We start from the raw sequence: 14,608 nt of genomic DNA, 5'->3' as shown, positions 1-14,608 counted from the left end.
AAACCGAAACCCGCACCAAAAACGAGCCGAAAACCGCGACCCACGCAGTGGAATTTCTCTCGCGAACGGCCCGGGCCACCCGGCACGGCCGAAACTGGCAAGCGGGGGGGCCACCACAACCACGACGACGGCGACGCGACGCTGGGCCGCGACCGTGGGCTCGCGATCGCGTCACCCACCCATTCACCACCCCGCGAGGAGGAAGCGCAAGAGCAAAGCAGCCTCCCCACCAAAAACCGAGCCGAGCCGAGCGGAATGAATCGTTCCCCCCCTCTCACCAAACCAACATACACCGGCTAAATCAAATCGAATCACCCATATCCGCTCCAAGCCTCCAACCATTTCTTCCCTTCCACCTCGTCCTCTCCAGCCAGCCACACCCAAAAAAACCAGATCTGCTCGCCGCCCGCCCGCCCGGCCTTGGAGCCTCTTGGGCCGAGCCCTAGCAAGTCCGGACCACCGGATCTACCACCACCTCCACCTCCCCCTTCCTCTTCCTCCTCCTGCTGTAAGCTCTTCCTCTCTTCTCCTCACCATCTCTCTTCCTCCCTCGCGAGGGTCGTCGCGGTCGGGGATTTGGATTTCTGGGCTTTTCGCGCGGGTTTTTTTGACCGGGATCTGGGAGTGGGAGGGGGTTTGCGCGTTTGGATTGGGCCAAAGGTGGGCCCTGCGGGGAATTTGTTTCGGAATTTTCGAGGGGATTTTCCTCTCCTCTCCTCTCCTCTCCTCTCCTTCCTTCCCGTGGGGTGGTTGTATTATCAACGATTCATTCATTCATGGCCCAATATTGTTACCGAGTTGGGAATCCTCTCACTCGAATCGACAGCTGATTTGCTGCTGCTGCGTTTGGTTTGGTTAGGGATTTCTTTATTGGGGAGAAAGCGCGGCCTGCTGGAAATCTTCCAAGCACGCAGAGATCTCGAGTTTTTTGGGTAGGAATTTTTCGCTGTGTGGACAGGGAGATCCGGAGAGAGCGGCTTGGTTCGTTCGGTTTGGGGAGACATGTGATGTTGGACTTGCTGCGCTTAGATAGTTGAAATGCTTTGTGCATGCGAATTCATGGACAGAAATTCATCTTTCGTTGCCCAAAGAAACGTAATTAGTTTTTACTAGCCGTTTAGCATCCTAAAGATTCTCGCTGCTGCAGCTAACTAGCTAAGCGTGATTTCAAGCCATGTGTGATTTATTCCCGCTAACTCAAGCAAGAAACAAAATTTTGCACCTATGAATTTGAGATCTTGTCTACGAGGAACAAGAAGGATTGACTTGCATGAGTACTAATTAGCAAGATCTGAGTTGTGTACTGCTAAACCTCTCTGGAGTTGCTGCAATCAGTTGTAGGGAATAAAGCTGCCAACTAAGTTGCATGAGCATTCTGGTCCAATATTTTTCTCCCCTCAAATTTGTCAGTGAAACAACGAGTGGATGGTTCTGCTCATGAATTTTGCACTTTCTCCTGGGCAAATAAATTTTTATTTAATTTCTGCACTTTAAGCATTTGCACTGAGGAGTGAGACGACATGTTTCCCACTATAAGGTGATATAAATGTTTTTTCTGTTTCTAGTTGCTGAATTTCCATATTTACATTGAATACGTTATGTTGTTTTATCTAAATTTCCATATATTCCTGGAGAACATGCAAATTTTTGTTGTTTCATCTGTGCTCCAGTTACTAATTTGTTATAAAAAAAACCACGTGTTTCTTTTATCTTCCAGTTTTGTTAAACAGGCCACTGTAGTTATACTGTTTTATCATTGAAACAACCGTGTGTAAGTCAATTTTACTGACATTTGTTGTTACCATGTTAATATTTGACAGGTTTTGTGAGTTCTGCCTATTAGACAAGCAGCATGGCTGAGGAAACTGGCAATGACAACCAGGTAGTTCAAGGCAACGAGATTGTTCCAAGCAATGAAGAAGCTCAAGCTGACGAAGTTCACGGTGATGAATTGGTACCTGCAGAGGAGTTAACTCAAGGTGACGAGGTCCAAGGAAATCAATTGGTCAGTGCTGAGATGAGTACCCCTCCAACAGGAACGAGACGCCGCAGGAAGAAGTCTCTAGTGTGGGAGCACTTCACTATTGAAGATGTCGCTGGAGGAGCTACACGGGCGTGCTGCAAACTGTGCAAGCAAACTTTTGCTTACAGCTCTGGTTCTAAGATTGCAGGGACTAGTCATCTCAAGAGGCACATTACCTTGGGTTCATGTCCTAAAATCAAAAACCAAGAGCACAAGCTAGCATTGACTCCAGCAGGAGGGACTGACAATGATGGTGAGGGTACTGCAGAGCGCCCATCTAAGAGGCGTTACAGATATACTGGCTATGCAAATGCTGCTTTTGATCAAGACCGCAGTTGCTCATATCTGGCGAAGATGATCATTTTGCATGACTACCCGCTTCACATTGTTCAACAGCAAGCCTTCACTACCTTTATTGACAGTCTGCAGCCTCGTTTCAGAGTTGTAGATGTTGAGACAATGGAGGGGGAGGTGTATGCTGTTTACCAGAAAGAAATGGAAAATCTCATGCAAGCATTCAATACTATGCCTGGAAGGATCAGCCTCACTATTGGATTGTGGACAACTAGCCAAACTCTTGGTTATGTTTCACTTGCTGGGCAGTTTATTGACTCTGAGTGGAAGATACATCGAAGGATGCTAAACTTCATGATGGTGTCTTCTCCTCATTCAGAAAATGCACTTAGTGAAGCTATTAGTACAAGCCTTTCAGACTGGAATATGAAGGACAAGTTATTCACTATCACACTGGACAACGATTGCTCCTCACATGATATATACAGTGCGAATCTGAGGGATCATCTCTCCAACAAGAACAATCTCATGCTTAAGGGCCAACTGTTTGTTGTTAGGTGTTATGCCCATATCCTGAATGCAGTTGCTCAGGATATTATTGCTTCAATTCATGGTGTCATCTATAATATCCGTGAAAGCATTAAGTTCATAAAAGCTTCTCCTAGCCGTGAGGAGAAGTTTGCAGAGATTGCTTTGCAGCTAGAGATCCCAAGTACCAAGACCCTTTGTCTGGATGTTACGACACAGTGGAACACTACCTATCTCATGCTGCTGGCTGCATTGGATTATAAGCAGGCCTTTTCTACTCTAGAGACAAGTGATGATAACTACAATGAGGCACCATCCCCGGAGGACTGGAAAAAGGTTGAGGCTGCCTGCAACTACCTGAAGTTATTGTATGACTCAGCACATAGCATCATGGCTGCAGCAAATCCAACTTCAAATATCTTTTTCCATGAGGCATGGAAACTTCAGCTCGAGCTGGCAAATGCCACCGGGCATGAAGACCCTGTTTTCAGCAGTATCGCCAAGGATATGCACGAGAGGTTCGACAAGTACTGGAAAGACTGCAACCTTGTGTTAGCTATTGCTGTTGTGATGGATCCACGCTTCAAGATGAAGCTTGTTGAGTTCAGTTACTCGAAAATTTATGGTGTTGAAGCTGCGAAGTATGTTAAGGTGGTGGATGATGCTGTCCATGAGCTTTACAAGGAGTATGTTGCACAGCCTCTCCCCTTGACACCGGCCTATGTTGAGCAAGGGGAAGGTAATAATGCAGCTGCTAATGAGGATAGTAATCAAGCAGCTGCTCCTTCAACAGGCGATGGGCTTGTGGACTTTGATATGTACCTTTCTGAGATAGCTACAAGCCAGCCAACAAAATCTGAGCTGGAACAGTACCTGGATGAGTCCCTCACTCCACGCATCCAGGAATTCGACATTCTGAACTGGTGGAAGCTCAACACTCTGAAGTTCCCAACTCTCTCAAAGATGGCCCGGGATATATTGGCCATTCCTATGTCGATGGTGAGCAGTGGCAGCTCTATCTTCTCTGCTGGGACAGGAAGCCGCATGCTTGATGACTACAGGAGCTCACTGCGTCCAGAAATCGTGGAGGCGCTTGTCTGTGCCAAAGACTGGCTTCAGTACACACCAGCTACACCGGAGACGCCAAGTACCGCACTGGTCAAGATGGACGCAGCACCATAGGCTCGCAGCGGTTTCCCCTTTTGTGAAGAGAGCCTCGTATCAATGGTACCTACGTGTGAAGTTAACTGGTAGGCGTATTTTAGGCAGGGATTACTATGAACTGATTGTGATCTGAGTTTATTTTTATCTCCTAGAGTATAATATGTTGTATCGAACTCTGTTAACTCGTTCATGTTGTTGTTATGTACCCTGTTGTCTGTACCATCATACAGTAGCATGCTATGCTATGCTATCGGAGTATCTGACGTTGCATGTAGTGTGTGCGCTAGCTGCACAATGTGTATCAGCTGTTGCCTTATGTCTGTACTTTCCTTTCACTATCAATTGTAGAGTGTGATTGTTATGTGACCTTGTGATGTTCCTTTGATTCTCTGTCAATGCATGGTGTCGATTTTACTGCTGCGTTTGTGCCTTGGAGTTCAGAAGGAATAAAACAATAAAAAAAACGGGGCCCAGATTGCATGACGGGTCCAGGCCAATCAAGGTGGGCCGCGAGCCCATTTAAGTCCCACGCCGGCTTGTCTTTCCGTTGCGCGCAGCCACCGAAATCGCGGATCGTTTTTGCTCTCCCCCAATTCCAACTCCGGCTTCGTCACCCTCGCGCAAGCAGATCTAGGGTTTGGTCGGCCTTCGTCCTTCTTGGGCCGGGCGAGCCCTTGGTCCTGCACCGCGGCCGCGCCCATCGTTTGGAGCTCCCACCTCCGCGTAAGCTTCCCAGCTCCTTTTGACAGTGCGATTACTGTGTTGAAAAATCGGTTATCTATCTTTCAGAAAGCTCTGCTGCTAGACTGTTGATGTTAGATTTCAAGCAGTGTTTTCTGAATCCCGTCTGCAAAATTTATCGTTTTGTTTCGTTCAGTTGTTTGCTGGGACAACTGCATGCGTGTCTTCTTATCATGGTAATTGCTGGGAACATGTGAAGATTTATGGTGTGTACCTTTACTTATGCTGTCTCAAGCTTTGAATCTCAGCTGGAAATCAGAAAATTGTCGTTTTTTTCTTTTCAGTTGTCTGGTGAATAAACTGTATCTTATTGTGTAAGATCATGTAAAGATCTATGATGTCTCCCACTCTCCCTGTTATAACTGTGCACAGTTTTTGTTCTTAGTTTTACTAATGAGATTTGTTCCAGTCCAACAAAAAGTATCTCAAGGTACCAGTATTTCATGGTACCAAATCGTTTATGATCGTTGGATCTAACAATATCTATCATGCTATCTAATGGTAGGAAACAATTTAGTGCCGTGTAGTACCGGTACCTCGAGGTATTTTTGTTGGACCGGAGCAAATCTCTTTACTAATATTTGTGAGTATTGATTTAAGAATTTCAGCTATTTAGACATGAATTGATTTTATTTGTTCTAACATTAACAGGTTATTTCGGGTTTTACCAGCTGGTCTTTTTCAGAATGTGTGAACCAAGTGGCAATGACAGTGCAATGGTGCATGGCAGTGAGATAGTTGGTAACGAGATGATCCATGGCAACGAGATGGTAGTTCATGACAGTGTGATGATCCATGGTAACGAGATGGCTCAGGAGAATGGGTTCCATGGAAGTGCTGAGATGGTTCAAAGGAGTAACATGATCCATGGCAATGAAATCATTCGAGTTAATCAACCAGTTAACGAGGCGATCAATGGTGATAAGATGGCCCATGGCAATGAATTGGTCGTCGTGGAGGCGGCGATTCCGCCAACCGCATCAAGACGCCGGAGGAAGAAGTCGGTGGTCTGGGAGCACTTCACGATTGAAGAAATGCCCGGGGGGGATTCACGGGCTTCCTGCAATCTATGCAAGCAATCCTTTGCATACAGCTCTGGCTCAAAAATTTCTGGGACCAGCCATCTCAAGAGGCACATCTCCCTGGCTTCATGTCCGGTGTTGAAGTATGAAGACAGGAAACTGGCACTGCCCTTAGCGACAGTAACTGACAATGATGGTGAGGGTGCTGCTGCAGCAGAACGTCCTGCTAAGAGGCGTTACAGATCTACCACCGGCACATTTGATCAGGATCGCACTTGCTCGAACCTGGCGAAGATGGTGATCTTGCATGGCTACCCACTACACATTGCTGAGCAGCGAGGCTTCACTGCGTTGATTGGGAGCCTGCAGCCTCGTTTCAGGGTGGTAGGTGTTGATACAATTGAGGGACAGGTGCATGCTGTTTATCAGAAAGAGAAGAAGAACTTGATGCAGGTGTTCAGCACTATGCCTGGAAGGGTCAGCCTCACTGTAGGACTGTGGACAACCACCCAGACCCTTGGCTATGTTTCACTTGCAGCGCAGTTTATTGACACCGAGTGGAGAGTGCGTCGAACAATGGTTAACTTCACGATGGTGTCTTCGCCGCATTCAGAGAATGCACTTAGTGAAGCTATCAGTACAAGCCTCTCAGACTGGAACATGAAGGACAGGCTATTCACCATCACATTGGATAATGATCATTCGTCACATGATATCTACAGTGCAAACTTGGTAGACTCTCTATCCAAGAAGGGCAACCTCATCATCAAGGGCCAGTTGTTTGTTGTCAGGTGCTATGCACATACACTGAATGCAGTTGCTCAAGATGTTGTTGCTTCTATTCAGGGTGTGATTTATCATATCCGCGAAAGCATAAAGTTCATAAAATCTGATTCTGTCCACGAGGAGAAGTTTGCAGAGATTGCTCTGCTGTTGGAGATCCCCAGTGCAAAGACCCTTTGTCTGGATGTGACAACCCAGTGGAATACAACTTATCTTATGCTTCTGGCTGCATTGGATTATCAGCAGGTATTCAAAGCATTAGAGACTTGTGATGTTAACTACAATGAAGCACCGTCTGCAGAGGACTGGAAGAAGGTCGAGGCAGCATGCGGCTATCTGAATCTGCTCTATGATTCTGCACACAACATCATGGCTGCACCAAATCCAACTTCAAATATATTTTTCCATGAGGCATGGAAGCTTCAGTCAGAGCTCTGTAACGCCATCGCCCACGAAGATCCAACCCTCAGGAGCATTGCCAAAATCATGCACGAGAGGCACGACAAGTACTGGAAGGACTGCAACCTCGTGCTGGCCATCGCCGTTGTCATGGACCCGCGATTCAAGATGAAGCTCGTCGAGTTCAGCTACTCGAAAATCCATGGCGTTGAGGCCGCAAAGCATGTCAAGGCGGTGGATGATGCCGTCCACGATGTCTACAGCGAGTACGCCGTGCAAGGGGAAGAAGCCGATCGAGACACCCATGTAAGCTGCAGGAACACTGCTGCTGTGTCAACCCCACCCAACGGCGACGAACTCTTGGACTTCGACGTGTATCTCTCGGAGATTTCGGTGAGCAGGCCGTCGAAGTCTGAGCTAGATCAGTACCTGGAAGAAGCCCTGCTGCCTCGCGTCCAAGAGCTCGACGTCCTGGAGTGGTGGAGGCTCAACACGCTCAAGTTTCCGACGCTCTCCAAGATGGCTCGTGATGTACTGGCCATCCCGGTGTCCATGGCGAGCGGTGGCGGCAGCTCCATCTTTTCGGCGGCGGCAACCGGAAGCCGGATGCTCGATGACTACCGAAGCTCCCTGCGTCCTGAAACTGTGGAGGCTCTTTTCTGTGCGAAGGACTGGCTACGGTAGTCACCGGATGTCCCTGAAGTTCCAAGCATAGAAATAGGTGAAGACGGCCGCCTAAGTTATTGGTTTTAGTCAAATGTTTGCATTTAGGTCGTGTTTAATTTGCTCGTGGTTTTGGCTGTGTGAGTAGTCGTCGATCGAGAATATAGGGGGTGATCGTTTTAGCAAAAAAAAAAAAAGATATATTTGCAAATGAAAACTAATTTGTGAATATATATTTTATATATATATGTTTTTCGCCAATTTTAATATTTTAGAGCCGTCCTCCCAACACTATACACGCTATTTAATTATGCTCAAACGATCGGAGGATAGAGTCAATGATATTGACGCCGTCCTGTTCAAAGAAAATTCCACCCTCTGCAGTCCGCGGCTAGTCCACGTGAGGACGACGGACGAATGACCGAAGAGCTTTTTATCACATTGAAAAATTACCTCAAGTTAACAAATAAAATATGTGGTATCTTGAAATACTTTTCAAAGATGATAAAAAAACCTATGACCAAAAGTTTCGAAATAGTTCATACTTTTTTAAAAAGGAAGGTAAAGATAGGGATAAAAATAAAGAAATAAAGAGGCTGCAGGTATCGATCGGATTGATCAAAGTTAGCTTCGCATTGCTCTCATGACAATTTTTTTTGCATAGCTTAGCGCAGGCGCAGCTAAACCCCGTAATTTATGGGTGGATCTAAGCTAGCATTGGAACTAAGAGCGATCACAAAGCTACAGTCCAAGCAAAGCACGTGCTACCAAGTCACACGTCGTGGCATTGATTTGTGGCCAAAGCCTAACTAAGCACACGCACGCAGCTCTAGCTAAACACCACGTAGAACAAACAAAGTACAGATAACAACATCACAAGTTCACAAGACACACGTACGTGCTACTAATTAATTAAGCTTAATTAAGTGAGACAAGCGTCGTCGTCGTCGTCGTGCTGTAAACCATGCTCCGGCGATGGCGGCGACGGCGAGGGGGCGGCGACGTACGTAGCCGGGCGGCCGGCTGGGTTGTCTCAGTAGGGGCTCTGGCCCTGCACGTTGCCGTGCGGGTTGTAGAGGCAGATGGTGAGCGTGGTGCCGGCGGTGCAGCTGGCCTGCGCGCAGCCGAGCTCCGCCGTGCGCCGCCACACCACCTGCGTGTAGGTGCCGCACTGCTGCCCCGCGGCGCAGGAGTTGTTGGCGTGGGTGTAGAACCTCCCCTCCGCCACCCACGACGCCACCACCTCCGCCGGCCGCGCCGGGTAGCTCGCCCACCCCTGGTTCGCGCCGTAGGGGCTCCCGGCCATGTCGGCGAACCCGCACCGCGCCTGCCGCTGCTGCTGCTGCGACGCCGTCCTCGCCGCCGCCGCCGCCAGGTCGCCGCTCCACCGCAGCGGCGCCACCCCGACCGCGGCCCGCGCCTGGTTGTGCGGCGCCAGGAACTCGTCCGCCGCCGACGCCGACGCGTTCGCCTGCTGCTGCGCCTGCGCCCGCGCCGCCGCCCCGGCACGAGGAGGCGGCCGCGCGCCGCGCGCAGTCGGCGCCGCCCACAGCGCGAGCACGGCGACGGCGAGGAAGCACGCCGTGGCCATGCGGTGCTGCCGCTGAGACGCCGACGCCGACGCCATGGACATGGACACGAGCGCGATGAGATCTGGAGTGGGTGAGCTGAGTAATGGCCGCCCTGAACTGAGAAACTGTGAGCGCGCGATTGTCTCTTGTGAGTTAAAAGAAGCCTGCGGAAACAGTTTTTAACACATGGGTGGACATCACCCGTGTACTTGTATATAAATTTTTTTAAAAAAAATTGATAAGATGGATAAATATAAGTTATATCACCCATAATCATGCAAGTTTAAAAAATAAACAAAATTGAGACAAGTATACGCATATTCATAATTATTTTTGTTATTTTTATTATAACTTGTAAAATTTAAATTTAAACTTATATGTTTGTGAAGTGATATAGTTCATATTTATCCATCTTATTATTCTTTTTATATTTTATGATGATTATCCAAATGACATACAAGCAACCCCCAGTTTGCACGTACTGCGAGCGAGCCGGCAACGACTGGGGGTCACCGTGTCAGTGACCGCGGGTTGCTGCAGATATCGCTGATGCGATTTGCTTGTCTCTCCCTCAGGATCCAGATCAACTTGATGTTTTCTTTTCGTGTTTTTTGGGGTTGTGTATGGTGTCCATGTGAGCTTGCTGGTTGCCAAGTGAGATGCACTGCAGTGCAGGGTTTGGACAGGGACACAGAGAAACACAAGTATCAAGTGTGTACGGATTAATGGGTTTAATTATGTTTGGTTGATCGATCAGCAATGATCCCAATGACAGCTTTTGTAATTTTGTTTGCAAGATACAGAAACAGACACCAATAGACACTACACAGAGGCCGTGTTCGTCCGAGAGAGGGTAAGTTAACTTACTCGGTACGAAAAACGTATTAATAGGTTAGGACATGATAAATTACTTGTTAATTATTAAAAAATATAAAATAGATTAATATAATTTTTTAGACAATTTTGCTATAGAATTTTTTTTAAGATACGTCATTTATCAGTTCGGAAAACGTACGCGTGAAACGCAAGAGAGTTGGTTAACTTATAGGGGACAACGAACGCGGCAAGAGTCAGCCTGGAAGACGAACAAAACGCAGGAAACAGCGTGCAACTTTTAAAATAAGTAATGAGTAAGTCATATGATTTTTTTTGAAAGGGAGAAGTCAGAAGTCATATGAAATAACCCACCCCGGATGACAAACAAAACACAAGAAACAACATGCAACCTGCTAAAATAAGTAATGAGAACTACAAGGGAATGATAATCTAGGGTGCAAAGTAATCTGGAGGATAGTCACGTTCTATCACCTTGTTTTTGTTTTTGCTAATGCTCGGTAAAATTGTTTGTTCATGCAATAATTTTTTTCTATTTATAAAATAAATTTTTAAAAGGAACAAAATGTCAAAATTGCTGTTGCGGAGGAGAGCTCGTAGTATAGTACAAAGTCACAAGCAGCAACAATGAAGAAAACACAATTTTACCTTATCTTACCTCCCCGTTATATTGAGATATAAAGTAATTGAATATACTGAATTTATATTAAAAAATATAGTGTTATTTAATATTTTTAAAGATGGTACAATTGCTTAGTCAATCTCGAGCTTCCGGCGCCGACATACATCTTGATCAACAGTCTTGGGATTCTTGATCAACAGTACTCTTGGGATTCTTGATCGGCCACTTTTGGTTTGCGTGTTACACACAGAAAACCATAATTGATTTTAATCCCAGGAAATGCCATTTTTCATAGCACTTAAATGGTTAAAAAAATATTTTTTTTAAAAAAATCATAAGTTAGATTAGCATGTGATGTATTATTACACTTGAATATATAAAATGTACTACGAAGAATGAACTAAACTATGAGAAGTATACACATATTTACAATCATATTAGTTTTTTTTTACCTGTATAAGTTAAATTTTTTTCGCGGGGCTTGTGTAAGTTAAATTTGATCCCACGTATTTACACAGTGACATATCACATACGGATAGCTATCTTATTAATTTCTAAGTTATTTAGATAACATACAAATAATAAGAATATTCACTTAAGAGTTTAAAAGAGTTTCCCAAAAAATATTCCTCTTTTAAACTTTTGTTTGATTTTTCTTTTCTTTTCATTCTCAGAATGATAATAGCAAAACAACAAATTTCTGAAAAACACGCAAGTTAAAACAACTGCGAATGTGTATTAGTCATTGTCATTATTTAAAATGCAAATAACATTCATACTTATTGGTCACCACTGGTTTCAAATAGGAAATTGTACCGGATCACAAGCTAGGGTAGTTGCCGCTTTAAATGTTCAACAGAATAGGTTGAACTTGTAAGCCACTCATGAGTCATGAACAAAATAAGCATGGTTGTTTTGGATTTTGTCTTATTGACATTGATAGAATGGAAACAAATTTCCGAACTTTACAACAACCGCTGAAGGGTATTTCTACCTTATGATGGCAATGCAGTTTGTCTTATGCAACATTTTAGGATGGCACGAATGAGGATATGGATAAACGAGTGCAGCAGACTTTATGAGCTGTCTCATCAGGTTTGTTGAGCCATCGTTTCGCTTAGGTTTATAAGCAAAGGTATAAATTTAAAACTTAATTTTGAAGTAGATTTTAAGATTTTTTTTATCATGTTTTATTTTATAGCTATTGCTTTTACATCGATCAAAGCACGGTGACAAACGTTTTACTCACAAATCATTTTTATTTACTTTTAGAATTCTCAGTTTCCTACCAGAGTTAGCTGCAACTTAAGAAGAAGAGCCAGTGACCAGCTCCAAAATCTTTTCATGTCATAAAGAGTTAATATAAAATCAACTTGTATAATAGTAATCATAAACATATACTATATTATATTAATATATGATCACCTCTCATACACATTGTTTTATAAATTGGTCGTAGCCGCTTTTCTTTTTATCTCATTTTCTCTTCTTCATGTAAGCATAAATTTGATGTGGTAATTTTTATAGTCTACTTATACTACGTAGGCTTTGTTTTGGGTAGTTTTTGACAGAAGCAACTTCTTAAAGAATCTCCAAAAGTCACGAGGTCTTCCAAACAACGCTCAACTTATGAAAAATCTAGAGTTATGGTATCTAGAAAATGAACAATAAGCCAGAAACTAAAAAACCAGCAGTATCACATAATGTTAAACTTCCCGAACAAACTATATTGGGTCGTCTTTTCGCTTTTCGAATGAAAATGCCAAACGACATATTTGCAAATAGAAAATAATATAGGAATAAATCTTTTACGCACGCGTTCATAGTGATTTATTACTCAATGCTAAAAAATAAACTACGTCTAAAAATTCAAAAAATCTAAATTTAAGATTTAAAATTCAAATTTTTTACTTATAAGCAAAAGCAAAAGCAAAAGCAAAAGCCAAAAGGTGAATTATTATGCTCGCTCTAAACATTCAATAATCCCGGTTGATTGCCTGGTCAGTTAGCACATGTAAATGCCCCTAGCTCTGTGTTAGGTAATGTTATGAGAGCAATCCAAAGGCCAAAGCTACTTCCCATCAATCCTACTATATCTACGGTCTCTTTATTACGTATTTAGAGCATCTCCAAGAGAATGGTTAAATTTTAACTCTCTAAATTAAAATTTAGTCATTTATTTTAGTTTTGGCAACTCAAATTTATAGAGCATTTCCAAGAGACTATCCATCCCCACTTTTCAAATTCTGCCAAGGGGAGAATAACAAGAGAGTTCTATCAACGTGAGACACATAGATAGCAATTGTGCTAGTAGGAGAATGCGTTGCTAGAGTTAGCCATTGAGGGCTCAAGTTTAGCCATTCAAATGGCATAACAAGTCAAATAGTCATTCTCTTGAAGAACATTTCTTATGTAAAATTGCTAAATTTAAATATGGCAAGTGAGATAATCATTCTCTTGGAGATGCTATTAGTAGTACTTTTTAAACAATCATACTCCACTATTCTATAGGCCAAATCAGGCTGACCGGGATCGTCAAGTGATGTCCAACTGTTCTCTACTGGACCGGCCCACTATGGCCCATATGAGCAGCTCGCGATGACGCGGCCCATCCATCCATCCACGGCCCACTCCAGTGCGTCGCGCGCACACGTTCGTTCAGATAACTCGTTGCGCCTGCATCACTGCATGCATGCATTTCCATTTGCGCGCGCATCGGTGCATGCGGAACGAACGCATCGTCTCCAAGAGAACGCACGCAGCGTACTCGATCAAACCCTAAATCTTTCCTACCCTGACTCTTGTACACGCGCGCGTAAGTGCACGTATATATATAGGGCCCGGCCGGCCATGGCGCCGGCTGTCGTGCCCGTCGAACACGGCGGCGGCGGCGACGGAGGAGGTGGAGGCGGAGCGGAGGAGAGGGCGGCGGGGCGGAGCTGCCACGTCGCGTGGCTGGCGTGGTGGGAGCGACAGGTCCGGTGCCTCGTCGCCTCCACGCTCCTGCTGCGGTGCCAGTGCCACGCCGCGCTCGGCAGCCTCTCCCGGCCGGCCGGTGGTGCGCCCGCCGCCGTCGTCCGCGGCACGTTCTTCCTCCCCTCCGCCGGCGACCGCCGCGTCCGCCTCTTCCTGCACGAGCACTCGGCGGCGCCCTCGCCCTCGCCGGAGCGCCCCGCGCAGACGATCCTCGTCCTTGACCTCCCCGCCGGTCTCGCCGGCGCGGACATTGCCGCGGCGGGGAGGATCGTGCTCGAGTGCCAGAGGCAATGGAGCGGCGCCGTCGACGACTGCCGCGGCGGCGGAGCCGGCTCCCTCCTCGACTCGCCGAAGTGGCTGGTGTACTGCAACGGCCGGCGCGTGGGGTTCGCGGCGAGGCGGGAGGCGCCGTCGGATGCGGAGGGGTGGGTCCTCGAGAAGCTGTGGGCCGTCACCGCCGGAGCCGGGCGGCTTCCCGGCGGCGCCGGGGTGGAGTACCTTCGCGGGAGGTTCGAGAGAACCGTTGCGTCGTCGGATGCGGAGTCGTTTCACCTCGTTGACCCCATCGGATGGCTGGGATTCAACGGCAATGACGGCCTCAGCATCTTCTTCCATAGGATATGATCAGTTCGTTTCTTGTTTAAGTTTTTAGTTGTATCTGATCTATCGATCGAGAGATTATCGATTTGCTCCATTACTCTCTTCCAAAATCTATATTGGTTTCTCCTATAAAACTAACATAGCAACGTCTATGCTACCGAATTAATTTTACTAAATCCACGTTGATATATTATTATACTATATATATACTTGTTTGATGTTCGAAATGTGCTATTTTTCCACACATTAAGTTATACTTAACAAATGATTTAGGAGAAAACTAAAATAGTCCATCTATTTCATATTGAGTTTACTAACATCTGTAACACGAAATATATTTTCTATTATATTTATTTTGTGTTACAAATGTTAATATACTTTTATAAAT

General features: G+C 45.5%; 4 protein-coding genes across 6 annotated transcripts; 3 read left to right on the top strand and 1 right to left on the bottom strand.

Annotated features, from left to right (window-relative positions):
• Nucleotides 1–291: 291 nt before the first annotated feature.
• On the top strand, nucleotides 292–4,370 carry LOC107303947 (zinc finger BED domain-containing protein RICESLEEPER 2). 3 transcript variants are annotated; one of them, XM_015835500.2, is made up of 2 exons: nucleotides 292–508; nucleotides 1,821–4,370. In XM_015835500.2, the coding sequence occupies exon 2, from the start codon at nucleotides 1,853–1,855 to the stop codon at nucleotides 4,025–4,027; it is 2,175 nt and encodes a 724-aa protein (XP_015690986.1). In that variant the 5' UTR covers nucleotides 292–508; nucleotides 1,821–1,852; the 3' UTR covers nucleotides 4,028–4,370. The 3 variants fall into 3 exon arrangements, with proteins under 3 accessions (XP_015690986.1, XP_015690988.1, XP_015690987.1); XM_015835502.2 differs by lacking the exon at nucleotides 292–508 and adding an exon at nucleotides 641–932; XM_015835501.2 differs by lacking the exon at nucleotides 292–508 and adding an exon at nucleotides 641–1,537.
• Nucleotides 4,371–5,466: 1,096 nt separating this feature from the next.
• Nucleotides 5,467–7,638, top strand: LOC121053839 (zinc finger BED domain-containing protein RICESLEEPER 3-like). The gene has a single exon (XM_040521808.1). It carries the CDS (start codon nucleotides 5,467–5,469, stop codon nucleotides 7,636–7,638), a length of 2,172 nt encoding a protein of 723 aa, XP_040377742.1.
• Nucleotides 7,639–8,379: 741 nt separating this feature from the next.
• Nucleotides 8,380–9,336, bottom strand: LOC121053920 (STS14 protein-like). Its single transcript, XM_040522463.1, has one exon. It carries the CDS (start codon nucleotides 9,248–9,250, stop codon nucleotides 8,651–8,653), a length of 600 nt encoding a protein of 199 aa, XP_040378397.1. The 5' UTR covers nucleotides 9,251–9,336; the 3' UTR covers nucleotides 8,380–8,650.
• A 4,018-nt stretch (nucleotides 9,337–13,354) lies between these two features.
• Nucleotides 13,355–14,396, top strand: LOC121053980 (protein MIZU-KUSSEI 1-like). Its single transcript, XM_040522728.1, has one exon. The coding sequence runs from the start codon at nucleotides 13,495–13,497 to the stop codon at nucleotides 14,242–14,244; it is 750 nt and encodes a 249-aa protein (XP_040378662.1). The 5' UTR covers nucleotides 13,355–13,494; the 3' UTR covers nucleotides 14,245–14,396.
• The last annotated feature ends 212 nt before the right edge of the window (nucleotides 14,397–14,608 follow it).

Source organism: Oryza brachyantha, chromosome 3 (assembly GCF_000231095.2).
Source record: "Oryza brachyantha chromosome 3, ObraRS2, whole genome shotgun sequence".
Taxonomy (NCBI): domain Eukaryota; kingdom Viridiplantae; phylum Streptophyta; class Magnoliopsida; order Poales; family Poaceae; genus Oryza; species Oryza brachyantha.
The sequence above is the reverse complement of the archived record's forward strand: the minus strand, read 5'-3'. Positions and strand labels throughout refer to the sequence as shown.